The 25533-nt window shown below is 35.9% G+C and overlaps 2 protein-coding genes across 3 annotated transcripts; one reads left to right on the forward strand and one right to left on the reverse strand.

Annotated features, from left to right (window-relative positions):
- Positions 1 to 3886: 3886 nt before the first annotated feature.
- Positions 3887 to 8910, reverse strand: LOC122083589 (cold-regulated protein 27-like). The gene is made up of 5 exons (XM_042651453.1): positions 8573 to 8910; positions 7561 to 7764; positions 7154 to 7442; positions 4617 to 4726; positions 3887 to 4490 (listed from the first exon to the last, which is right to left on the reverse strand). Exons 1-5 carry the CDS (start codon positions 8732 to 8734, stop codon positions 4392 to 4394), a joined length of 864 nt encoding a protein of 287 aa, XP_042507387.1. The 5' UTR covers positions 8735 to 8910; the 3' UTR covers positions 3887 to 4391.
- Positions 8911 to 20211: 11301 nt separating this feature from the next.
- On the forward strand, positions 20212 to 24590 carry LOC122084057 (unconventional prefoldin RPB5 interactor 1-like). Of its 2 annotated transcripts, none has more exons than XM_042652077.1 (6): positions 20212 to 20365; positions 22559 to 22668; positions 22801 to 22902; positions 23784 to 23854; positions 23944 to 24009; positions 24099 to 24590. In XM_042652077.1, the coding sequence occupies exons 2-6, from the start codon at positions 22608 to 22610 to the stop codon at positions 24384 to 24386; spliced, it is 588 nt and encodes a 195-aa protein (XP_042508011.1). In that variant the 5' UTR covers positions 20212 to 20365; positions 22559 to 22607; the 3' UTR covers positions 24387 to 24590. The 2 variants fall into 2 exon arrangements, with proteins under 2 accessions (XP_042508011.1, XP_042508012.1); XM_042652078.1 differs by lacking the exon at positions 20212 to 20365 and adding an exon at positions 20394 to 20561.
- Positions 24591 to 25533: the final 943 nt, after the last annotated feature.

A 25533-nucleotide genomic window follows, 5' to 3' on the forward strand; every position in this document is an offset into this window, starting at 1 on the left:
GTATGTGTTTATTACATTAGATTCTCAACCAAGATACATAGTAGATTTTTTTTTTTTTGGGAAAATTACATGATAACCCACTTTTGGGTTTCCTTTTACAAAATTACCCACAAAAAGTTTTGATTAACAAAAATACCCAAAATTGGGTTTGAATTTACAAAACTACCCACCCAAAGTTTCAGTTAACAAAAATACCCAAAATCAGGTTTGGGTTTACAAAACTACCCAAAATAGTGAGTCTTCATCTTCCACATATAATCATGTATTTTTTTATTACTAAAACTTTGTGTGGATAGTTTTGTAAACCCAAACTCAATTTTGGGTATTTTTGTTAACTTAAACTTTAAGTGGGTAATTTTGTAGAGGAAAACCTAATTTTGGGTATTTTTTTTAACTGAAACTTTTGGTGGATAATTTTGTAAAGGGAACCCATAAGTGGATAATCAATTAATTTTCCCTTTTTTTTTTTTGGTAACTTCATTGCAGATTATATTTTTGATAGAGCATCATAGATATGTAGGACCATGATGGGATGTGGAAGGAACATTCATTAGTAGGGATTTGGTTTCCTTCATGATCCATGGAAGGTCTCTCTCTACCAAAAACAAAAAAATGGAAGGCTTCTCCACGCAGCCCTCAAATTTGCATGGCAGACTATGTGGGGCCCAACGTGCTCAAATGTCAATTTTCAATGTTGATATTAGTAAATCACACCTTGAAATAAGGTTTTATTAAAAGTAATGTTTTTATAAAGATTAAAAGGTTATCTACAACTGAAAATAGAGATGAAAACGACAATTCACACCTTGGGTTATATTATTGAATTTGATTACGAAATATTGACAACATTGGGTTACATTATTGAATATGACTTGGAAATATTGACAGATGGCCAACCCAGACTTTACGCACCAAATTCAATTCAATTAATTGCCACATCATTTTTCATGTGATAAAACTACTTTTCATGCGTAATGTGAAGAAACTATGTAAATATAACAAATTATTTATCAAATTTTATGCGGATAGATTCTAAATTTTTTTTTCAATATTTTAAATTGGATTAAGTTTTCCTTCACCCAATCATTTTTCACCAGCAATGTTGTGACCCAATAATTGAAATCTTGTGGCATCATTACATTTCTACTTCATACTTAAGAAATTGAAATTACCCTTTTTCCAAATGTAATTTGACAGTTTCAGCAGTCAAGGTGAGGAACTCCTACCACGTTAGTGAAGAAAACTCGGGAAAGTCGATGTGGAAAGGCCTTAGCAGCAAAAAGCCAATGAAAGCACAAGCGGAAACATCAATAGAGGTAGGATTTTTGCCCTCATTATGGGTGGGTGATCTTTTTGCCCCTCTATGTTTGGACGCAAGGGGCACATTGCCTTTCAAACTTCTTTTTTCCTATAATACTTTGTTAGGTTAGATTGCTCATACTAACTTAGTTTTGTATGCAACCAAGTTCAAGTAAGTCTCCTCTCTTTATTTCTTAAAATCCTTAAACATCATGTATTTATGATTTATTTTAGTATTATGTATGGATTATAATGTGATGTATGTCTTAGTTTGAAAATGTTTATTATTTAATAAAAATACTAAATAAATTTTTTTTAGTAGAAAAAAATACTAAATAACTAGGAAAACCAATTTAATTGAATAACCAAACACACATGGGCCTTAGCCTTGGCCTGGCAGTTTGCAGTGGTCAATGGAGTTACTTGATCAACTCCTCCCAAACGCATCGGTGCTTGGTTTGTATCATGTCCTTGTTTTTCAAAAAGTGTGGCCTTGAGCCTTTATTGGCTCCTCCGGGGTCTGTGTTTGATCCCTATGTAAGTCTACTATGCAATGGCCAATGGGCCCTTGAATTTGAACCAGAAATAAATAAATAAATTCTTATTTATTTGTGAAAAAAAAATATTTATTTTAGAGTGATTTACATCCCCCTCCCCTGTAGTTTGCATTTATTCCATCCCCCTCCCCTATGTTTTAAAAAATCCCACATACCTCCCTTGTCAGATAACTCAGTTAGTAAACCATTAGTTGTGAATGTTAAAGTACGATTTTACTCTTCTATCTTTACCAAAATTTTTAGAGTGATTTACATCCCCCTCCCCTGTAGTTTGCGTTTATTCCACCCCCGTCCCCTATGTTTTAAAAAATCCCACATACCTCCCCTTCAGATAACTCGGTTAGTAAACCGTTAGTTGTGGATGTTAATGAGTGTGATGAGGATGTTGGTGGTATGGCATAAAGAGTACATGATCGTGTGGGAATTCGTAGGGAAAAACAAACAATTAGAAGGCCTTCTGGTGCATGCAAAGCTATCACCGGAGCAACAAGTGGTGGTAGTAGTGGTTCTATTGGGTCAACAAATGTTGTTGCAAATGCAATTGACAAAGGGAAAGCATCTACTAATGCTACTACTATTGCTATGAAAGGAAGAGCAATTAGTACAAGTGTTGCAAATAGTATTGACCCGAACAAAGAATCTAGTACAGGTGTAAAAGTATAATCGTACTTTAACATCCACAAGTAACGGTTTACTAACCGAGTTATCTGATGGGGGAGGTATGTGGGATTTTTTAAAACATAGGGGAGGGGGTGGAATAAACGCAAACTACAGGGGAGGGGGATGTAAATCACTTTAAAAATTTTGGTAAAGGCAGAAGGATGGTATCGTACTTTAACATCCACAATTAACGGTTTACTAACCGAGTTATCTGACAGGGGAGGTATGTGAGATTTTTTAAAACACAAGGGGGTGGAATAGATGTAAACTACAGGGGAGGGGATTGTAAATCACTCTTTATTTTAAGACCAAGTTTTCCTGAGGCCACGGTGAGGCACCAAACAATTGGAACGAGGGGGGAGAGACTAGAGAGATATACCGGGGGCAGGGGCGGGGGAGGGGGAAAGAAGGGATCACATCAGAACCCCCTCTTCACCGAGCAGTCAAGAAAAACTGTGTCCTCAATTTTTAGCCTTGTAAATTAATGAGTCCTTACTGTGTCATCAGTATCATCATAAACAAGAAGAAGCTCAAATGCTTTATAATCTCGCTGCCCCATCTCCTTACCTAACAAGCTAAAGTGGCTAATGTAAGGGACTCAAGACTTTACTTCCTAGAATCAACGTCTATGTATAAAAGGAACAAGAGTAACTTCAACGCTACCTACATCCATCACTTTCTCAGGTTGGGTAGGTAAGAAATGAAAGAGATGCATGGCCTTAGAAATCTATACTTCAAAAGTGAGTGACAGAGGAATAGTGATAACACATAAAACACTTGATATTTTTGCGAGAAGAAATGACAGTTCAGAGATCATTTGGGGTTTCAGATTCTTACAAGTGATTCTTATAGTATATCTCCACATAAAATGAGAAAATGAATGAGAAGCAAAAACTCTTTTACTTCCAGAAAACCACTACAAAGAACAAAGGTTGAAAGATTTCACTCCAAAGAATCGAATTTGACTGTAACATGATCCTGGATCAGAATCAATCATGAGAAACCTCTCAAAATCACTTCAGAGAACTGATACAAACACATCCTATGATGTACCTGTGTGATTCTATTCCAGTGTTTGGCCCATCACCTGGCCATCAACACAGCTGCTTCTAATCACAGAAACAGCAGTGAAGACTGTAGAGTTGTGCTTCGTAAACCAGGAATGTATTTTGTGGTGTTTAATCTTGGCATGGTATGTGGGGATGTGTTTATACTGGTAATCTATATGAGCTCTCATGTCACCTGTGATTTAGCTCGAAACCTCGGACATCATTGACAATTCATGCAACCTGCACGGTATTAGCAACCCCATGTTTCACTTTCACAGAACTCATACAAGAACTTCAAAGCCGCAGCTCAAAACTTAGCAATTGATGCAAGAATAAGTGAGATTGGGAAAGATGGAAAGCGACAATATCACCACTACGACAAGTTTGACAGAAGCGATATTCTTCAAAGTATGCGTTTTGCATACCAAGAAGTTCAATTCATACACTTCTAATTGAAATAAATGGAAAATATGATGCATAAAAAGAAACCTTTTTTTTTCTGTTGGGTGCTTCAGCAGCTTGTTAGTTGTTGCCTAACTCTATCCAACCATCTAATTCTTCCTCACATCATATATACCTGTGCAACACTAGCAAGGAACCAATTACCATCACCTAAGTCTGCCCCAATCTTTGCAAAGTAAAGCAAATTTCAAGCCCCACTGTCAGCTTCATATTTCCCTTCTGTTATCCCTTTTCTTTCTCTGACTCAATAATTTCAAACATCAGTTGCAAGTTGCAGTCACCACTTAACATCTCAACCACCAGTATTCAGATTCTGGTTGTGACCAATGTGCAGTGCGGATTTTGGGCATGCTATAACCTATCATCATTTTCTGATTTCCACTACTACCAGTTCTTCTTTTCTCATAGAAGCACAATTCTCATCATAATATGCTATTACAGAAGACTTCTCATGTGGAACAACCTGAAAGAGCATTTAATAACAGGGTAGATGGAAGTTAAGCTCGCCAACATGGCATGATAAAAATGATCTTGATTTTTCATTTATGCCTAGAATATAAGGTTCCTAACAATTCATATTAAACATTACTTGATCTTCGCTTGAAACGTGAGCGGCAATTTTCGTCCTTTTTGTCCTGCACACACTATTAATCTTCTCTCCATCATGATCTTCTTCAGTGAAGTTCTGATCTGATACCTCTGCAACAACCCAAACAATTGACCATTTTGCTATTAGCGAAAGAAAGAAGCATAGCAACTGATTGGAATGACTTCAAGAAAGCTTTGACTTGTGATTAACTTGTGATATGGATGAAAAAGTTAAGGTACTCAAGTAATACTTTGTGCATATTGATCAGAGGACCATTAAGTCAAAAGAGAGAACATTAACCAAAACCATGGGTAGAGTTGTTCTGAGATAGCATAAAAAAAAGAGGGGGGGGGGGGGCAGAAAGGTGGGGAGAGAGCAAGAGGGCAGAGAGATGATACATTCAAACTTGGGTCGGACTGAAAACTAGGAAGAAAATGGTTTAAGTCTCACTACCAAAGACAAGAAGAGTCCTACTTCTAAAAGGGAAAACCAAATTCAGGTTTAGTACATTGCGCTCCCAAATGTTTGGAGAAAAAACATTAGATTTCATGATCAGAAGATTATGAACACTGTCATAAGCCACAAATTTATCACCAATGAAATTCAGATAAATTGCCCTTTCTTATATCCGATATTTAGCATTCTAAATCAGGAGTGGTCACTATGGCAATAAAAAATGGAGCAGACATGATAATAATCACCAGATTGTTTTTGGAAGGCATAAGAAAATCAGTCAAGTCCATAATCCAATAATACAAATATCCATTGAGGGTGGTGTGAATGGAGAAAAAATAATGAAAGGAAACATGAAAAGGGGGCATAATCAAGGAATTTCAATGGACAAGTTAAAACAAGCATTTAATATCTTATTTTGATTGTCCTTAACCTCCCATTTTGATTGCTCTGTTACTCAATTCAAATGCTATGCTTAAGAAAACAGATCCTTTTGGACTTCTGACCAAAAATGACCATTTCACTCTCTGATTAAACCGATGATTTATCTTGTACTGTCTGTCTCTAAGCATCTCAACTCTTCATTATGGTGCCTTAGGATCTTTTACATAAACAAAAGGCAACCAACTCTAGATTGTTCACGGATCTTAGTCATTCTCCTTAGAATTTTGGGTGGGTCAACAGTTCCTTTCATCACATGCACCACTTAGAAACCCGGGCAAGATATTCACATCTATATTACACATGCCAAAATTTTATAGCCTCAGTTGTTGATAACTTCTCCTGCACTATCCCCACGTGTCTTTATTATCTTGGCAGTTCTCTTCCAGTAGTTGCAGTATGAGTTCATCCATTGCCCTTGCAGCTATGTCACTATTACTTAGGATAACTGGTAGATTGGATACATTATGAATCTTTCACCTACAATCTCCATCATAAAAGTAGGCAGTTGAAATGGGCCTTATTTGCAGTTTTCTTCCTCATGGCTGAAACCACTGAAAGCCCTCTAGGCTTGGGCATCCTGGCAATGGGTTGAACCCTGGCCTAGGTGGATGAATGTTCACTGAGTGATGTCTACTGTCCATGAAGGAGCTATGGTAAGTAGATCAGCCTCATGAAAGAAGTCCATGCCAGATGCTTCTTAAATTAGTTCCCTCAGCACAAGTGGATAAATTTTGTACCAGAACCCAGAAAAGGTAGAAAGGACACAAAAGGCATAAACACAGAAGGATACAAGGAAACTATACATGCAGATATCAATCATGCTTTGCCATCCATACTTTATGCCAACACAGTTCGGATACATGATGTTAGGTAATGCATGAGTACTTCTATAGCACAGATTTCTCAAGCTACCATGCTAAGTTTTGTACTGCTCATCTCCTAGGCTAAATTTTGGTGATATTACAAGAAACTTGAACGAAAACATGATGCCTCATAATTGTTTTGGGTTTGATACAATTGCATCTAACAAAAGAAAAGGGCAGCGGTGGAGGAGAGAAACCATGCTTCAAATAACTTTGTCTCAAACTCCCAGCAATTAAACTGTCAGTTTCACTCCACAACAATATACACCACTGCCCCAGTACATTAATGAATCAAAGGCTTGTCTTATTCATAAGAACACTGCTTCAAGCACATGATCTAAAGTGAGATCATTTGGGACCAAAAGATTCTTTGAAACCAAAATAGATAACTCAGCAGTTTTCCCCATATTGTTGTTCCAGTTACCAGTAGACACCATTTAGCTAGAAAATTCAAAAGCAAACACAACTGAACTATATCATTTAGTAGTGATATTCAAGCATAGGGATTCATTTAATCATTTGAAATTAAAATTGCTTATGACCATTTCAAGATAACAAACTTATTTGGTTTCACATTGCATGTTGGTGATCTTAAATTAATAACCCCATGATCTGTTGTGATTTACCTGTCTCTCTTCAAAGTGGAAGTAGCTATTATCAACAATATATAGTAAAAATTGAAAGCAGAATGGAAATTTGTAGACTAAGCAGTTAAAAAGGTGCAACATCTAGTGGTTAAAAGAAAGGAGGAATAACCAAATTAAAGCCTGAACCCACCTGTATTGCTCTCAACAAAGTCCTGATGAAGCAATTGTGGTTGATATGCAGGGAGAAGCTTTGGACTTGTAACCCTAGAAGAGGACGTTCTGTTTGTCCTTCCCAAGGTGACATTTTCTTCTGGAATGGCTGATTTTACTTCTCCCTGTTTGCCAGCGCACCTGAAACGCTGAATCCATGGATTTTTTGAAAGAATGTGTTGCTCAGTGGCAACGTTTGTCACATTCGGCTGAGATTGAGCTCTTTCAAAATTAATCTTTTGCCAGCAACCATCCCGAAGAACCTTGAACTGGAAAGAGATAAGAAAGAAGACAGAATAACAAGAAAGATTTCAGGAACAATACCGATTTCAGGAACAATACCAATGGGGAACATACTAAATATATGGAATGAATTAAGCTTCAGACCTGGCCAGATGTGACACGGTTGTTTCCATTCAGTTGCCCTGATGAGTTTCTCTGTGGCAGGGTTTTATTCTTTGAGTGGCCACCAAGTAAGACTTTGGAACAACATTTGTAGTCATGTAGCTGTTTTACAAACAAATCTTCCATGGAATTGAGGTACAGGCTGTGCTTCTCATCTGTCCATTCTGTGAATATAGATCCTGACATCTGAAAGCCCAGGGATGAGATTAACAATGTGGGAAAAAAATAAAAAATTGAGGCAACAAATATGAAATACATGCGAAAATATATAATACAAAAAATTATTTTTACTTCAAGCATCAAAGTACTAACGGATGACAATTTTAGACAAATCTGCTCTCACTAGATCAACTTGATTTGGGTTTCCTTGTATGCTATCAGATGTGCATTTATAAAATTTAGTGATCATCATCCATTAGCAAGTTTTGACAAAGCATTTAAAACATCAACGAAGAAGTAGAAGAAAACAATTATTTTTTTAGGTAAACGGTATCATTTCCTAATAAGAGGGCGACTTGTGCTTAAAAGGAGAAATTTAGTGGAAGGTGAATTTAACATTTATAGAAAAAGTGTCAGTTATATTTAATTGAAGCAAAGGAAACTCAGAAGCTTCGATCATCAGCCTATGAAACGAATCCAATTCAGCACTGTATAAAATCGGAAGTTTAACATAGATACCGTGATGTAATTATGTAACCCTTCCCCTCTTTTCCCTTCCTGGGAAAGGTAAAAGAAAAAGGAACACTGAGAGGACCATAGAAACCTAAATAAAGAGTACAAATTAACTGCAATTTCGAGTTCTTCCATTCAAGCAGAGTTCGACAATCCAAAATGATGGAACACCAAAACTTATAATCAATGAGAAAGAACAAAGATTAGATAGGTTAGACCAACAAACGATAACTCATCCGATCCATACTCGAAGAAATCTCAAAGAAGAACAGAAGCGGGAAAAGGAGGAAGAGAAATGGAGGATAAAGTGAAAGTGAATTACCAAGCTATCCATCTCTTCTTCTTCTTCCACAAGAGCTCCTCTGGAATTGTCACCTGTGAGACCAGATGTCTCGCAGCTAGCCGGAATCGCCGTTCTTCTACAACCTCCTTCTTCCATGGCTGGATCCGAGGTCCCTTGGCTGAGATTCCCTTCCATTATCATTTACTAAATAAAACGAAGCTTCTTCTTCGCCAGATTTGAAGGAATGAGGGAAAAGAGCAGATTGGATTCAATTTTCAACGCAGAAGAGAAAGGAAGAAAGGAAGAAAGGCGAAAACAGGAGACTGAAGGGCGGTGCTGTTGCTCTTGCTCTGCTGTAGGGGGAAGAGAGAGAGAGAGAGAGAGAGAGAGAGAGAAGAGGAGGTTGGGTCAAGGGTGATCCCTTCTAACTCCATATGGCTTCACTTTTACACGTGTCATCGTCATCAACGTGTTGCCATGTCAGCAGGTGCTCATGATATCTAGCACAACGACAGCCAGATATTTTCCTAGAAGCACCAAAAGATCTTTCTCGACTCTCAGGAGGTCATGGGATCGACTCTCCGTATGAGGGTTTGGGATCCCAAGTATTACGTGGTTGCAATTTAACCAACCCTTTTTTTTTTTTTTCAACTTTTAACCGTTTGAATTTTAACCGCCCCTCACGGGCCTCACCCTTCACTTGCTCTTTTACAGCGATTTTTAACGCAGCCTCACGTGAACAGCCGACAAAACTATGGAGAACACGCGCTTATTTGTGAATCTGATATCCGTCTAAACAGGATCTGTATTCACCGGATGCTTAGATGATTCCAATCCGAGGGACAAAGATAGTTTATATGTAAGCATGTGTTTTCTCTACAAAGTGACGATTGAAACCCTATGATGCTTTCTCCTACCATTTTAATGTAGCATACAGGATATTCCTCCAATGCGCATTACATAGGATCGGAGTCCACTTGAAGACCCTCTCTGGATCGAGATCCTCGACAGCCAGTGAATCTGGCAGAGGTTGGCAAAGATGACCTCGGAGGCCAACACATGGACCTATGACACATTGACGGTCAGATCTGGGAGTCCCCTCTTCTTCCTTTTTCTCTTCCGTGTAAAGCATCTTCAACATCTCGGAGATCGATTCGTCAAGAAAGTTTTCTATTTCTTGGGGCCATGGGTCATTTCTGTTAGATCTCCATATGGGTTCGAGTCCAAAACCCTATTGAGAAAACCACACAGGGAAAACAAGAACACAAATCTAATAAAGTTATGGAGGATGGAAGATCGATTTGTACCTTTCACCTAATATGCTAAAGATGATTGATGTTAGTCACTTCCACTTTCGCTCTCTTGTTGGTTCTCTCACTTTAGTGGTAAAGTGGGGAGGAGTGAATAATAACTGTAAGGACCCAATACCCAGTATTTATAATATTGTACTGCACCCAAAATCCTAATCCATAATGGGTTGGGCTAGCATATCCCTAAACTTGAGAGTAGACTGAATCGGTTCATGCAACTCGATTCTCACCCATTTAATCAACCTGAATAATTAATTTAGCCCATAAATCCAACAATCTCCCACTTGAGCTTTATTAATTATAAGAATGTCTTTCAATTAGTGTGGCCATAGAATCTCATTACGTTAACCACTCTTACTGTGATTCAGTTGAAAAATCACTCACATCGAACAATAGTAGAAAATACATCTCAATATACGATATACAACTTTCTGTCATTACAAACATAAGTAAGTTTCTCAACACAAATCTATATGGGATACTATCATGGAAACATTGACGTACCCTCAAATTACACTGTTGTCATTCAATGACGGTCATTAACTGTGATATTAACCTTTACTGTGGCAATTCGTCTTTGATCTGTGATTAATATCTAACTGTGACTTTTCGCCTATAAACTGTGACAAATATTGCCTTTGAACTGTGACAAATACAAACATTCTCAAATGAAACCATAAACCAAATAATAAAAGAAATAATTGTGCATAATATAAATGCTAAAACTTAACTATAATTCATCAAACTGTGCCCTAAAACATATGGGCTAAGGTTCAAAACATAAACAAATACTAAACAAAACCAGAGCTCCCACTAATTAAGCATTTCAAATAACTGTATATAGAGAAATCCTAACTACTGGTGATCAGTCTACCTCACCATTTCTTGGCATCATCCTGCTTATCAGCCCCAGAATTCTTCATCTTCTCTAACCATTTCTTGAAAATAAAACAATACTTCTTCACATGTCCTTTCTTATGGCACCATAAACACTCTACATTATTGGTTTTCTCTTCATCCTGAGCCTTTTGAGATGTGTCAAGTTCTTGAAAGTTATTAGTCTTGTCATATGACTTGAAACTTCCTTTGTTGGAAAAATTCTTGTTCCTTTTGCTTGGTCCAACAGAAGTTCCCTTGTGAAAAGTTGCATGTGCAATTTCAAACCTGATTTGTTTTAATTTTTCTTCCTCTTGAGTGCAAATGGAAATAAGCTCATTTAAGTTCCAATCATCCTTCAGTGCAATGTAGGTAGACTGGATAACCTTATACTGACTAGGGAGGGTATTCAGTGTAATGTGTACAATATATTCTTCATCGATCTGTATTCCAAAATCCTTTAGTTTACCAGCATCAATAGCTACACCAAAAATGTATTTTCTAACACTCCCATATCCATCATACCTTGTATTCATTAGCCTGATCATCAATGTGATTTTCTCGATTTTCTTGTTGTGTTAAAACTTAGCTTTAATAGCATCTAGGAATTCTTTTACAGTGTCTTTGATCTCTATGTTTACACGTATAATTTCAGGAACTGTCTTTTTCAAAACCAGTATACACTTTCTGTTTGCTTTAGTCCATTTCTTAAACTTGATATTTTCAGCACTTCTGCTCAAGTCTATGAGAGGCTCAGGTTTAAGCTCCCTAAGTGTCAAGTCTAAGTCAAGAAGACCTAAATGCAATTCTAATTCATCCACCAACTTTTGATAGTTGTTACTAGTGAACATTGGGATAGAAGATACATAACTTGAGGGAATGACCATCCTACCACAGCAGTAACAATAACACAATACATGCCAAATTTCAAAATATAAATCATAATATAAAAACATGTAATACCATCAATATATTTTAAATAAGAGTTACAACTAAAACTGTATCCCTATCCTTTGGGATAGGAATTAACTGATGCTCTGATATTATTCTTTTAGCTGTGAAAACAACATTAACTTTGGAATTCAATCATCTTTGGACTAAAAAATTTCTAATTTAATGTCCCTTTTTGAATTATAGATAATTATCCTCAAACCTTGATAATATAACCTTTGAAAAAGTATCACCTTTACTGTTGGGGAAGATACAATCGAACTGAATGTACCACTTTGGTGGATTTCACTCAGTTCTATCATATCTTTCACATTGAAAATGAATATCTTTATATTCAAAACATACATATAAATATGTCACTAGGACAATAATAATCATACAAGAGTTACAACCATAACTACATTCCTATCATTTGGGCTAAGAATGCATTGGTCCTTTTGTAAATCCATATTTACTGTGAAATTAATAATAACTTTTGAAATTCCCTTACCTTTGGGCTTAGGAACCTCTAGGTTACTGTCATTTTCTTAACTTTGATGACATCACCTTTGGACAAATATCACCTACATTGCTGTCCTATGGAAAACTATAGAATAATAAGATGTATCATTTTTTATGGATTTCACCTCATCCTTTCATGGTTTCTTAAAAAATTACTTTGCAGCTTCATGAGCAGAAGCTTACACCATTTTTCATATTAACAAAACCTTTTTCAATTTCATGGTAACCAATAACATATATATATATATATATATATTTCAAAGCATTGATTTATGTCCTCTTGTTTCAATGATTAAAAATAAATACAACATAAAATTTCTAATAAACATGTCATATTAAAAATTAGATCATTACATGTGGCCTGAAACAAGGAATCCAATATAAAAAAAACAAATTTCAATTTGATCTTAAAACGAACCTTAAAATGGCATTTAAAGTAGTTTAAATAAAAACTCAAAATGAACAAAAAAATCAAACAAGCCTTTAAGTTTATTTATTTATTTATTTTTTTAATACATTTCCAATCAACACCGATCAACTCGAGTATTAAGGTTGACTCGACTAGTTCAACCATGGCCCGATTCATTAATCCTGATTTGATTTGATTGATTTGATTGATTTGATGTGGCCTATGGTTCAAGTGAACCCCTTTAATGGGTTTTATTTTGATTTAAAACTATCAATGGGTCTATAGTTTTTTCTTCCTTCTTAAAAATTTAAAAACTTACCATCAATACATATAATATCGTGAGACATTATCCTCGTCAATTGTATATTTTCTACCTTGCTTACCCATCATTAGTTAAACAATTGAAATAAAAGTCTGAGGCCCAAACTCCAAAGCCGAATCGAAATTGAACCCCTGAGCGATTCACTTTGATCCGAATTAAATCCATTTACTTTGATTTTATTTCAGCCATTTAAAAATCGTTAAATAATAAAGATTTTAATGACTTGTACAGTATAGACAAAATAAATATTGTTTAAGTGGTTTTCAAAATCAGAATCCAAATCGACCTCTTAAGGTGGTTTTTCAAAAATAGAAACCGAATTCATGTTTTGCTTTCACCTTTTTTCAAATCAACAAATCTGTACATTACTTTTCTTTTATTAAAAATAAAATCACAAAATTCCCGTTAGATCCTCATCCCTAATATTTCCACATATCGACAAATAGGGAAAGAATACCCTAAAAAAGGGGTTAACAGAGCCGCCACAGTCGCAGGCCCGCAATTGGGGTCAATACTGGTCACCCCGACCCCAATGAACGTTTTCTGTACCGGTAACTATGTTTCTGATAATGATTGCTGATAAAAACTGATATGCATTTTATATTTAGAAATTTGATTACAATTCAAAACACCCAAAGTCCCTCTTCATGAAAACCGGATTTCAAACCAAAATAAGATAGAATAAATTCTCGATCTTACAATTACTGATGTAAGTGTTAATGAAAACCCCATATGAAAAAATCAGATTTAAATTCAAAATAACTCGATGCCAATATTTGGGATAATCACAATCATTATTAATCATCTCAATCAATTCTTGTCCCATGTGGTCAGCTCTGATACCACTTATTAGATCTCGCTATAAATTCGAGTCTGAAACCCTATTGAGGAAACCACACAGGTAAAACAAGAACACAAATCTAATAAAGTTATGGAGTATTGATTTGTACCTTTCACCTATTATGCTGAAGATGATTGATGTTGGTCACTTTCACTTTCTCTTTCTTAGTTTGGTTATGGATCTTCTACAACCCCTTAAACCTCCTTGGTTCTCTTACTTTAATGGTAAAGTGTAGAGATCTAAAATTCAGTATTTATAATACTGTCCTGCACCAAAAACCTTAATCTACAATGGGTTGGACCAATATATTCCTAAACTTAAGAATGGATCGAAACGGTTCATATAACTTGATTTTCACCAATTTAATCAATTCAAATAATTAATTTAGTCCATAAATCCAATAATTTCCTGATGCAAGGCACAACTAGCGTTTCAAACCAAACATTGAGGATTTCAATGCTAGTCTCAGGGACTGTTCATGCTAGAAACGGCAAGAACGTTGCAATTGCTGATGGATCGGGCGTTGCGAGCTTTTTCGATTGTTAAAAAGATGGAGGCATAAACACCAAGAAATTTGTTGGCGAACATGGTGACACCAACGCCTATACCACAAGCAACGATGCCACGGATTTTAGTGGTGGCAGTGCCGACAGAGTTTGCGGCGTTGCTGACGCCACGACCAACTTCTTCATCGAGGGAATAGTATTTTTCAATGTCGATGTCGATGTTTTCGACTTCGATGCTGAGGGAACGAAGGTGGGCAACGAGGGCGTCTTTGAGGTTATAGCCAAAGGCATTAGCACCAGCGAACAAAGAAGAGAGGAAGGAAGCGGAAGAAGAAGAAGAGGGGGCTTCAGATCTGATCATCCACGTGTCAATGACACATGTTAGCATCCGAGGTCTTCTCTACCGCCTCCGCCAGATTCGTTGACTGCAATAGATCTCGATCCCTCTGAAAGGACATGTGGTGTCGGTAGAGACAAGTACATTGGCAAGTAGAAGTGGAGGGCATATATACATGAAGAAGTTGCAAAAATAGAAATTTATGCATGGCTGAAACAAAGGGAATTCCTATTTCTTTATTTCTCGCTGACCATAGCTGGCATCATTCATTGGACGGATTTTAGTAATACTTGGGGATTCATCAGCCCACCACCCCTCCCCCCTCTCTCTCTCTCTCTATGTGGTAGAAAGGTCTTTACTCCTTACCTAAAAAAAAAGGTAGAAAGGTCTTTAGTCTCTGAACAAACACAATAACTGCACTCTTCTTAGCTGGTTCTTTAGTTGGTTATGCACTTTTTCAAATTAAGAATTATTTCTTTTTGGTAACAAATTTAATCAGTGGTGGAAGAATTCTTCCTTCTCAAAATTTGAAGAAAACTTAATCCTTTAAATAATTTAATAATATAAAAAGTGATTTATTTTCATTAATTGTAGTTGGACAAAGACGTACATATACAAAGGAATAAAAAATTCCTACCAGAAGAAAAAGGAATAAAAATTTAATATAATATTATAATTTTAGATAAGATAATTTTAATTAATTAAAATTTTTTTTGGTAAAAGTGCTTCATAAGGAAAAAGGTATAAAGAGAGAAAGAGCAAGAGACAAGTTTAATCACCAAACATGAACGGGAGGTAAAGTATAAATTTTATCCAAAAAAAAGGTAAAGTAAAAACTTTATAAGCTAAAGTATTGGCCTCCACATACAGCCAATGGAGAATATAATAGAAAATCACATGTTCAAACATAGAAGCTAGAGAAAAATTTCCTTATTTTGGAGAAGCAATACCTAATTTAAAGAAAAGTGGACATGTTTTGCATAGTTTAAGTGCACGGTATTGCATTGGGGATTGATCACCTTGAAAGTCGATAAGATATTGATATAGAATGGACAAATTTAATCTTGATTTTCGTTAAAATTTGATTTTTGATTTTTATTTTATCCATACCATTCCATTGATACGTGATCAACCTGTGGCGGTACTGATCCAAATCACCCAATACGGGTGATCCAAATGACAGCTCCATTCCCACCATATTGTCATTTCATTGATAAATCAATATGATTTAATTTGAAGTGATCCCAATTCTATGCATTTGAATCGCTCATTCTAAGACCATTCAAATCAAAATCAACGTTTTTTATTCCCTAAAAAATTATCATACATGATACATCCATGTGACACGAATCAATCCACTAAACTTCTAATGTCTATTTTTCAAATATAAACTGCATGCCAGTGTGCTAAATGACAATGTGCTAAGCATTGTATTTACATGGCCGTACTCATTTACTCAACTATATTTTAGTCAAACCAAGTTCCAAGCTTCTAGAATTCAATGAGGGTATTAGGGAAATAACAAAGTAGGTTGGCGACACTCCCATTGAATTTGGATGAGGTAGAATCATGGTTTTAAGTATTTTCGATACCGATACGATACCTTTCAATACGTATCTTAAATTTAGTTGACCGATACGATACATATCGATACGATACATTGAATTTTTTAAATCATTTCGTATCGATATATATCCTACAATACATACCGATATGCATCAATACACCACTAATACACATCGATACGATACGAAATGTCTCGATACGACTCTATGAAAAATATAAAATTGAGGTAAAATGTACGTTTCGGTATGTATTGGTACGTATCGGTGAGTATCGGTATGTATCGATCGATATGTATCGGTATATATCAACACGTATCGGTGAGTATCGATATATATATATATATATATATCGGTACGTATTGGTGAGTATCGATACGTATCGGCGCTACGGTCATATAATGGCCAATATGAGTAATTTTTTCAGAAAAAAACGATTTTTTGAAGGGTTTTTGTTCCAAAGTTGCTGTCAGCCATATTTCTCTCTAACTAAAGTGGAAATCAAGGTTGGGAACAAGGATTTTACATTTATGGGACATCTACAGACCTTGAATTCCTAGTACGATACCCTCAATTTAGTGTTTATGCATAATACATGTTATCAATAGCTTTTTTTAACAAATTCTTTATGCAAAAGTGTTTAAAAAAATGTTTCCTATCTATTTATGTGTGTATCTTTAGCGTATCTTAGTGTATTTATGATATGATACGATACCCTCCGATACGTATCTTAATTTTGGTCGACCGATACGACGATCGATACCAATACTTTAATCCTTGGGTAGAATAGGATCACTTAAAGCTAATATTTTACTAAAAGATCTTTTATATCTAGTAATACTTTAATTTTCAAAGAAAGTTCCCTCAACTGCATTCCTATCCTATGAGAAAGTATCTTCTGATGTCAGACTCACATATAGGCCAATGGCTTTTAGGTCACTGAGTGGAAATATCGGACCAAAAGTTATTGGTTCCCCTGTCCTTTATGGAATAAAAAAAAAAAAAAAATATTATATATATATATATATTGAGGTTCTTTCATTTTACAAAAAAAAAAAAAAAAAAAAAAAGAAAAAAAAAAAGAAAGAATCATGAAAACAATATAGAAGAATCTCTCATCACATGTCAATTACAGCATAAGAAATGATCTCATCAATAAAAGAATTAATCTAGTTAAAGGAGGAAAGAGAACATCAATGCGAATTACATAAAATAGAAAAAATAAAAAAATGTGGAAAAGCATCCCCACACTATCGCCAGGAGAATCTTTTCTCACATGGATGTATTGTTTCAATCTCACGATGATACAAGAGTTTTACTATCTTGACTCAATGTTGATTAAGATGATTAGGTTTGTCAGCTTTAAAACAAACGTGCCTATAAATAAAGTTGTCAGTGGGCCGAGCCTATTTGGGAATTGACTAAAAAAACAGGGGGTAAAAGGAATTGACAATTTTGGGTCAGTTAAACCCAAGTGGTGTATGATGTAATCCATTTTGGTTCAAAGTTGAGCCTGAATGTGGACTGACTTGCAGTCCTAGCCATGATCTTGCTTCCTATCTTAGGGCTGATTTATGGGATTCTGATTTTTGGGGCTTAGTACCATATAATTAGTTGATCTTGACACCAATTATAATAGCATTCAACCCTCATCACCCTTCTAAAAAAGAATGCATTGTAATTATTAACAACTATACATGTGATAATAATGACAATAGTTTATGTTATTATTTATTGTCATCATCATAAGTTCTTCTAGACAAATTTTTTTTTTGGGGGGGGGGGGGGGGGGTTTGGGGTGGGGCGGAGGGTTGAAGAAGTTAAATAATAAACTTATTGGCATATGATGATGTAATTACCAAAACTAGAGTCAACAACTCTTAAACCCATCAAGAGGAGACCATGTATGTATTTTTGTACATGTAAGGGATATTTTGTACCTTAATCATGTAATATAAATATTAAATTTACAATATATGGTTAGTAAACTTTGTGTATTTACAATTTGTCACTTTGCAAGTAATTCATCAACATTTGGGTGCATCTCAGTTACAAAAGACTCTTTGTGCAATTGATGTCTCAAATTCATTTTTTAGAGAAGGAATAGGGGTCGCCACTTTTATCAAGGTTTATGACTCACAATTAAAACTCATTGATTCTATTTTAATAGATTCAATTGTGAAATTGGTTCGAGTCAAGTAGTGAACTAAGGGATTAGACACTCTAATTTACCCGATTAAATTAGGTTTCTGTTTCATATTTTTTTGTTAAAATAATAAATATTTTCAAGAAATATAACATTTCATAATATGATGAAATTAGATAAGTACACTTATGTGCATAGAAATGTGCACGACTTGGAATGGCTTACTCCTTGTCCCTAACCTAGGAAGACCTCTCCCCCTTGTGCCTTAGGGTCTGAGATCTCATTTTTTGATCAGCCTTCTTGGGGCCGAGCCACATTTTGGGAACGATCATCCTAAGGATGAGCCCCTGACCTGATCACACTGGGCTAGGCCCTCTGCTTAGCTTAGTCATCGCTGACATTCAAGGTCCAATTTCGAATCATGCACTGATAGAGCAACAAATCTGGCTAGCTCACCAGATCTCCAACAGAGTTTATCAGATGGCTAGGCGAGGAAGTTGCCCATTTGGGGAATCCCCAAATAAGGAATCCAGGACCAAATTAATAGTAAGAAATCAAGGGTGAATACCAACAGAATGGAAAATTCGTGAGATCTACTCTAAGAGTCCGTTGACTTATTAGAGATCTACAAGTTATGGACTTTCCATAGCTAACCATCGACCATTGCCTATAAAGTTTTACTTGCAGTAAGATTTCTGATTTAGGCATCGGACTATCTTTCACCGGTCCAATCCAATGCTCTCAATTTACTATTTTTATGCAGGACTCTAGAAATTTCAGCTGTTGCAGGTGAATCCAGCTGATCAAAATCTGCCGCATCATAAACTATAAACAAAGAAACATATATCTGCTTTAAAGATAAAACAAGAAAATAGGAGAAGACATATATACCTGGAGCAAATGCACTACACACTAAAGGTAAAATTAGATTAATACAATATTATACACACTAAACATGGTAAATGATGAACATAAGCAAATCTAATCATGTGAAGACATTCTCTTATATACATCATATAAATAAAAAATAAGACAAGAAAATTCAAATTTTAAGAAAAGATGAAAACATTGAAAAAGCCCTTCCAGGCTTTCTACCTGTAGAAACCCTATAACGTATGCAAAATATCATAAAAATGAGAAAATTCAAAATAAGCCAAAAAAAAAAATGCATAATATTTACTTCTTAAAGTTAATAGCATAAAAAATTTTGAAATTAGTGCAAAATATGATCATTGAATTTATACCTAGGATGAATCTTATTTTAAAATTTAAAATAGGGAATAGATTGGGTATGCTGGCGGTATACTCATATCTGTGCCTATCTCTCTCCTCATTCCCTTGGAAAATTTTTCTATGTCCCTCCCATTTTAACCCTCTCATTGGTTGAGCCAGCTTCAGGAAAACCTAAGGTATACATAAACTCTTCCTCTTTTAAATAATTGCACAAAATATATATTTAAATATCAGAAAAAACTTAATCAATCATGAATCCACTGAAAATCATAGAAACAGAATATAGAAGCTCAATGTTTAAAATTGGAATCTGTAGGTAAATTTTGTTGAAAATGTTTTTTTCAGTTGGAGAGAGAAAGCTCAAGACACTGATAGAACCAGGGTTTTAGGAATCAATATTGAATAGGTCGATCCATGTTGATACTGACCACAACTGATACTTAATTGATATGGATTGACGGATATGATACAGATTCGGATTTTTTGTTTCATAAAAACCATGCTCATCTGTAAATTTCGTTTTTACTTTAAAAAAAGAAAAAAAATATGAATTAGATCGAAAATCGTCCAAGATGGATCACGATTTTTTCCGCATGTATCGGAAAACTCCTTCAACTGAATCGGCAGATTTTCAGATCGAAATGGCCCGGTTCCGTGGTTCTTTTTGGTACCGACTCGGATCCGATTTGAATCAGAATCGTGAGGGATCGATTCCTGCTTTTAAAACCCTGCATAAAACTATAGTGAGCTGATCGATGTCTTCAGAGCCTCACGACCGACAACGGCTATCGAAGTCTACAGAACAGAGCTAAGAAAACCAGCTATTGATTCATACTTAGTAAGAGTCTCTCTCACCTCTCTCTCTCTCTCTCTCTCTCTCTTGCTGGGAAGAATTATTTACTCACTGATATGGGTCTGAAATTTTCCAAGAATGCTATGATCGACCCTTGTGTTATCCCAGAAAATTTTGTTTGTGGGTGTGTGTTTGTGTAGTGACTCCCTAAATCGCCCAATAGAAGGCTCTTGTTACCTGGGTATGTCTCTTTTTTCGATCTCCCCTTCCCTACAAGTCCACACGGAGAAGGGATTTTCTTTTGGTAGTAAGTTTTAAAATTTGATCATTCGAAAGATAAAGGTTAGTTAGATGATTGGATCAACTTTCATGTAGTGCTTACTTATTTTTTGTTTCTTTTGTTTTATACCCAATGTAATTGTAGTTCGTAAATGAACTGGAAGACTGGATTCCTGGTGTTTAAATTAGGGCTGAGAGAGTAAGAAGGCTCTCTGGTTAGAAACTCCTCTATCCAGTTACTTATTGAACTTGCAGAATTTTCTCACATTTCCCTTTTATTTGAAAAGCAAGTGCCTTAAAGATTTACATGATATCCAGATTAGCATAAATTATTGCAAATTACGACATCCATCTATTACAGAGTAGGTACATGATGATGTTGTATTCATAAACTAAATATTTTCTCTCAATTTGGAAAGTCACACATTGCACATGTTCTATGAACTTCCACTGTTAGAGAAGATAGTTGGGATTCCCCAACTCTTGGTTTCTTTGAAATACAAAGAAATTAACAGATCTGACATTTTTAAAGGCGAGAGTATATATTTGAATGGTATCCCCCTCCCCTAAATATCTTGAATATTTTTTCCCTATTAGTCAAAGCTCATTTGCATTGAAAATTTATTCGATACCATTCCCTGGTTCAGAAGATTTTCAAACTGAAAGGTTTTTCATCTTAGTTTTTTAATGCCAAGTGCGCTTGTGCGAGGCAGCAAATAAAGTCCCACAACTCAGGTTAATTAATATAAAAAAAAAAAATTATATAATTGAGTTAATAACAACTGCCTATTGGTATTTTGGTTATGAGGAATTTAAAGTGATCAGTGATAGCAACCTTTTGATTGATTGAATGCTGTACCTTATCATATCCTTCTTCTTTTGTAGCAGTGCATAATTTCTTCTTATCACCCTCTTAACAGAATCAGAAATTGTGTTCATGGTCATTCGTTGTCCCCTTGGACCTCCTTCCCCTCTCCCTTCTCTTCCCGGAGTCAGAGGGACCATAATCTCTACGATTCACGGTGTCATATTGGAGTTTTTGTTTTCTGATTTGTTGGATATCCATTAAGAGCTTGATAAAGGCTTCCAAGATATGGAAGTGGTGGCTTAAGTGGTTAAGCAACATAGCTATTCATAAAGATTAGCTCTTATAATGTGCTTAAGCAAAGGTTGAACACCTTATACCCCAGTGTGCAAGGACCAACTAAATACCCATTTACTGTATTGATGATCTTTCTAAGAACAGGTTCCATTTGGTTGTAGAGAGGATTTTTCTCTTTAGTTAAACAAATTAGGTAGTTCTGAAGTTTTAAAGGATGAGAGTTGAATACCATAACAGTACAGGGTTTATTAACATGTGGATGACTGGGTTTGCATGCTATTGTCATTGATAAATGGTAGCCAGATGCTAGGATCACATATCAGTCTTTATACTGTTTTAAAGTTGTTTGGATCTTTGATAGATATTGTTCAATAATAAGAAGTGAAGGAATGTATCTGTGACATTCCCAAAATGAGAAACATGGGATATGTACAAATTCACTCTTGCATACTAACCTTTTTTTTTACCATCTTTTAAAAATATTTTGTTCTCATTCTCAATAGCTTTACTTAGAGAGGCTCTCTAATATATGTGTAAGTGTGTGTGTGTGTTTTTTTTTTGGCAGCATACATATCTAAACACCTTGCATGGCTTGTTCCTTCAAGCAAGTCCTTTCATATATTAGTTAGTTAGATAGATAGATAGAGAGAGAGAGAGAGAGAGAGAGACTAATATGCTTTTTTTTTCTTAGATGTTAAAGGGATCGGGCTGCAGTTGTTTCCTCTGTGGGGTTCAAACCTGTTGTTCTTTACTCATTTCTGTCTCTAGGGAGTATTTGGACCCTTGATGGAGCATTCTACTGGCTCAATCTGACATGTTTTAAGAATCTCTCATATTTTGCTTGTTTGCTTCTGCAGTTAATCGGAATAGACTCACCATCTGTTATTAGAACACAGAAACATACTCATGGGGCCAACAAGTAAAGATCTTTTGAGCTTGGAAAGGGAGAAATCTTCCTCCTGCCTAGGTCTCTCTCGTATCATTGTGATTGTTGTTGTTATTCATTTCATTATTGGTGATGATCTCTGGATATGTTCTTTACATTTCCAAAATAAAATAAAATAAATAAATTACTTGAAATCAACTTGGTTTTCTGCAGAGTCCACCCTTCTAGTTTGCAAAAAAGAGTCGCTTTCTAAAACCTCAAAGCCACATCACACTAATGAGAAACTTGCAACGACTTCAGTTCCCAAGAGCGAAGGTAATTTTTTTTTTTTGTAAGTTCAACTGTTAATGGATGTGTGCACTTTATTACACCTGTTGTTTAATTGAACTCTTTCTCTCGATTTGCTATGTAAGCCCCCACATAAGGAAACTTCAGGTGAAAGGTTATGGGGACTTGGACTTTCATAGACTCCATCTCGCAGCTAGGAAACCTCTAGGATGTTCATATCCTTCCCTCTCAAGGCACATTACCTAGGCATATTACCTCTCCACTTAGTAGATAAACTGAGTTGGAAATGGCATTGGGTCAACAATCCTGTGTTGACTTGTGTGATTACATCTGCTGCATGTTGTTCCTTCATGGATTTTATACTATTCATAGATTCTGTGGTGACTTCTTGTGGTGTCTTTAGCTCATTTCCAAATTGCAAGTCTCTGGAGTGGGAAGAATACTTTAATGATTTAGTTTAATTGACTATTTATCAAATGAAATGTATGTCTGTTTTAAAAAATGTATGAAACTATTTTTCGGAAAAAATAGTTTTTTTCTTATCTTTTAGTGGTAATTGTACTTTACACTTGCTAAATGGAAGAGATGTAGGGGTACAATCATTGAGCGCCATCATTTCTGATGTAAGAATGTACTTGGTGGAACAATCAAATCATGTAGGAGTCATAGTGGTGTTCCATCGTCCTTGAAGGGGCTTTAGATGTGAACAGACTAGTAAGTACTACTAATAGATAGAAACCAGGGAAGATGTTTTGAAGTGTGGTTGGTGGAAATGCCCCGAACATCAACATAAGTTCTCTAAAAGGGAAAAGGAAAGTTTCTCTAAGAGTTTTCTGGTAAAGTTCATAACCCCCTAAAGAATCTGGTGCTTCTCTGAAATTTAATTTACTTTATTGCATTTGCCTCAGTCCTTGGAAAAGTGAAGGACTTCTTAGGAGTTATGGAGGAAGCTAATAAAAGACTGCGACTTGATGCACAGGTATAAAATAAACAGAAGCCATCCATCTATTATGATTTGATCCCTCACCTGTTAATTAATGCTTAAGAACCACAACTGCTCAAATGCAGGAGAAATCTCAGAATGACCATGATATTGAAGTGCTCACTGGGAATGAAACTGAATTGATTGAAATGGTTAGTGAATTGTTTTTCCTACCCTTCCCTTGTACTGTCATAAAGCCAACGAATTCAATAACTTATATGGGCTACTGCCAAATGTACAGGATTTGTTGTTGGGTGTTGCTGATCTTCACACCCCAGAGGCTTTGGCTGCTGCTGAATCTGCAATGACAAGCTCCCAATCAGCATGTCTGTTGGCAGGCGGCGGTAGTGGATCATACTTATCATGCAGTGATGATGACAGTGACAGTGGTGATGATGATGATGACAACGACGACAATAAAAATGAATCATGCTTGTCAGACAAATTTCAAAAGCCAAAGATGGATCCAGATCATTCCCAAGATAACAAGAAGGCCAAAAAACGACCTAGGATTATTGAGCTCCAATGAAGCAACATCAGCTGGAAATGTTATACAAAAACTAGTTGAAGTACCTATGGGTTGTGAAATACTATGGGTTTTATATATGGAGTGATCTATTTAGGTGTAGAATAGTTTACTAGTTGCTGTATTGTTGCATGTTTGAGTTTTAAGTATGTTGATAGTTTTCCTTTTTCATTGTCTTATATGTCCTATCAAATTAAAATTTTCTCACTACTGGAGCCAAAGTTGGTATGGGTACTGATTGGTTACTAGAAGTGAAGGCGCTGGAATCACTACCTTAATTGTTGGTGGATTTGCTAAGACTGATCAATTTTCATGGCGCGTTATGGTTTGCTTGTTAAGCCTAGCTCCTTCCCCTTTTCTTCTTCTAAGTCGGTCCTCCCATTATCCTATTTCCCTGAATCAAGATTTTGTTTTCAGATTTTTTTTCTGGTGCAAAGTTTTGTTTTCTGATTAAGCCACCTGATATGGTGAATCATTTCACGCCTTTTCAATGTTTTACTGTAGATCCGATCTCCCTTGGTTTTTCAAATATGTTGAGATCTATGACATGGAGACATCAAATTATGGTGAAAATATACACAGTACTAGATGTGGAAATGTCTAACCAAATTTGGGGACTACTGCACAGCCAAATGTTTCGAATGGGGTGGAAAGCTCTCCCAAGTAAGTTGTGCTGAACACAATCATTCGCAACTCATGGTTCACAATACATTTTTTAACACTTGGTTCTGCTTATCAAGCTGGGCATGACTTCTCATGCTCTTGCGGAAGGCTTAGGCTTGTTATTAAAGCTACCAATGGGACCCGTTTACCCATCTTACCCTCCTAAGGGCAGGGATTCTTTGCCCTGTAAGCTTTCTGTTTACCTCTGTTTACCTGTCCAGGTAGGCTCATCAGGAAATTTCTCACGTATTTTCAACTACTGACTAACAGCCGAAGAACACTAGCTTAGCTTAGTGTGGCAGCTTCGGCTTGAAGAACCGGCGCCAAGCAGGAGGTTGTGGGATCGATCGAACCCTGTAGTATGCATGTGTGAGGGGGTCGGTATATATAGGAATAGGTGGCCATTGACCCCACTAACGTCTAGTAGGCTGGCTGGTGCTCAGGAGAGTCGTAGATAGAAAAAATTAAAAAAATAAAAAAAATAAAA

This window comes from Macadamia integrifolia, chromosome 7 (genome assembly GCF_013358625.1).
Source record: "Macadamia integrifolia cultivar HAES 741 chromosome 7, SCU_Mint_v3, whole genome shotgun sequence".
NCBI lineage: Eukaryota > Viridiplantae > Streptophyta > Magnoliopsida > Proteales > Proteaceae > Macadamia > Macadamia integrifolia.

Bases quoted from the DNA above. Each gene is read 5' to 3' on its own strand.
- LOC122083589 (XM_042651453.1), bottom strand. From the start codon at position 8,734: ATGATAATGGAAGGGAATCTCAGCCAAGGGACCTCGGATCCAGCCATG. The intron at 7,765-8,572 runs GTAATTCACTTT...CTGGGCTTTCAG, and splicing joins AAGAAGAGATGGATAGCTTG to ATGTCAGGATCTATATTCAC. The intron at 7,443-7,560 runs GTCTGAAGCTTA...ATCTCTTTCCAG, and splicing joins ACCGTGTCACATCTGGCCAG to TTCAAGGTTCTTCGGGATGG.
- LOC122084057 (XM_042652077.1), top strand. From the start codon at position 22,608: ATGGGGCCAACAAGTAAAGATCTTTTGAGCTTGGAAAGGGAGAAATCT. The intron at 22,903-23,783 runs GTAATTTTTTTT...CATTTGCCTCAG, and splicing joins TTCAGTTCCCAAGAGCGAAG to TCCTTGGAAAAGTGAAGGAC. The intron at 24,010-24,098 runs GTTAGTGAATTG...CCAAATGTACAG, and splicing joins AAACTGAATTGATTGAAATG to GATTTGTTGTTGGGTGTTGC.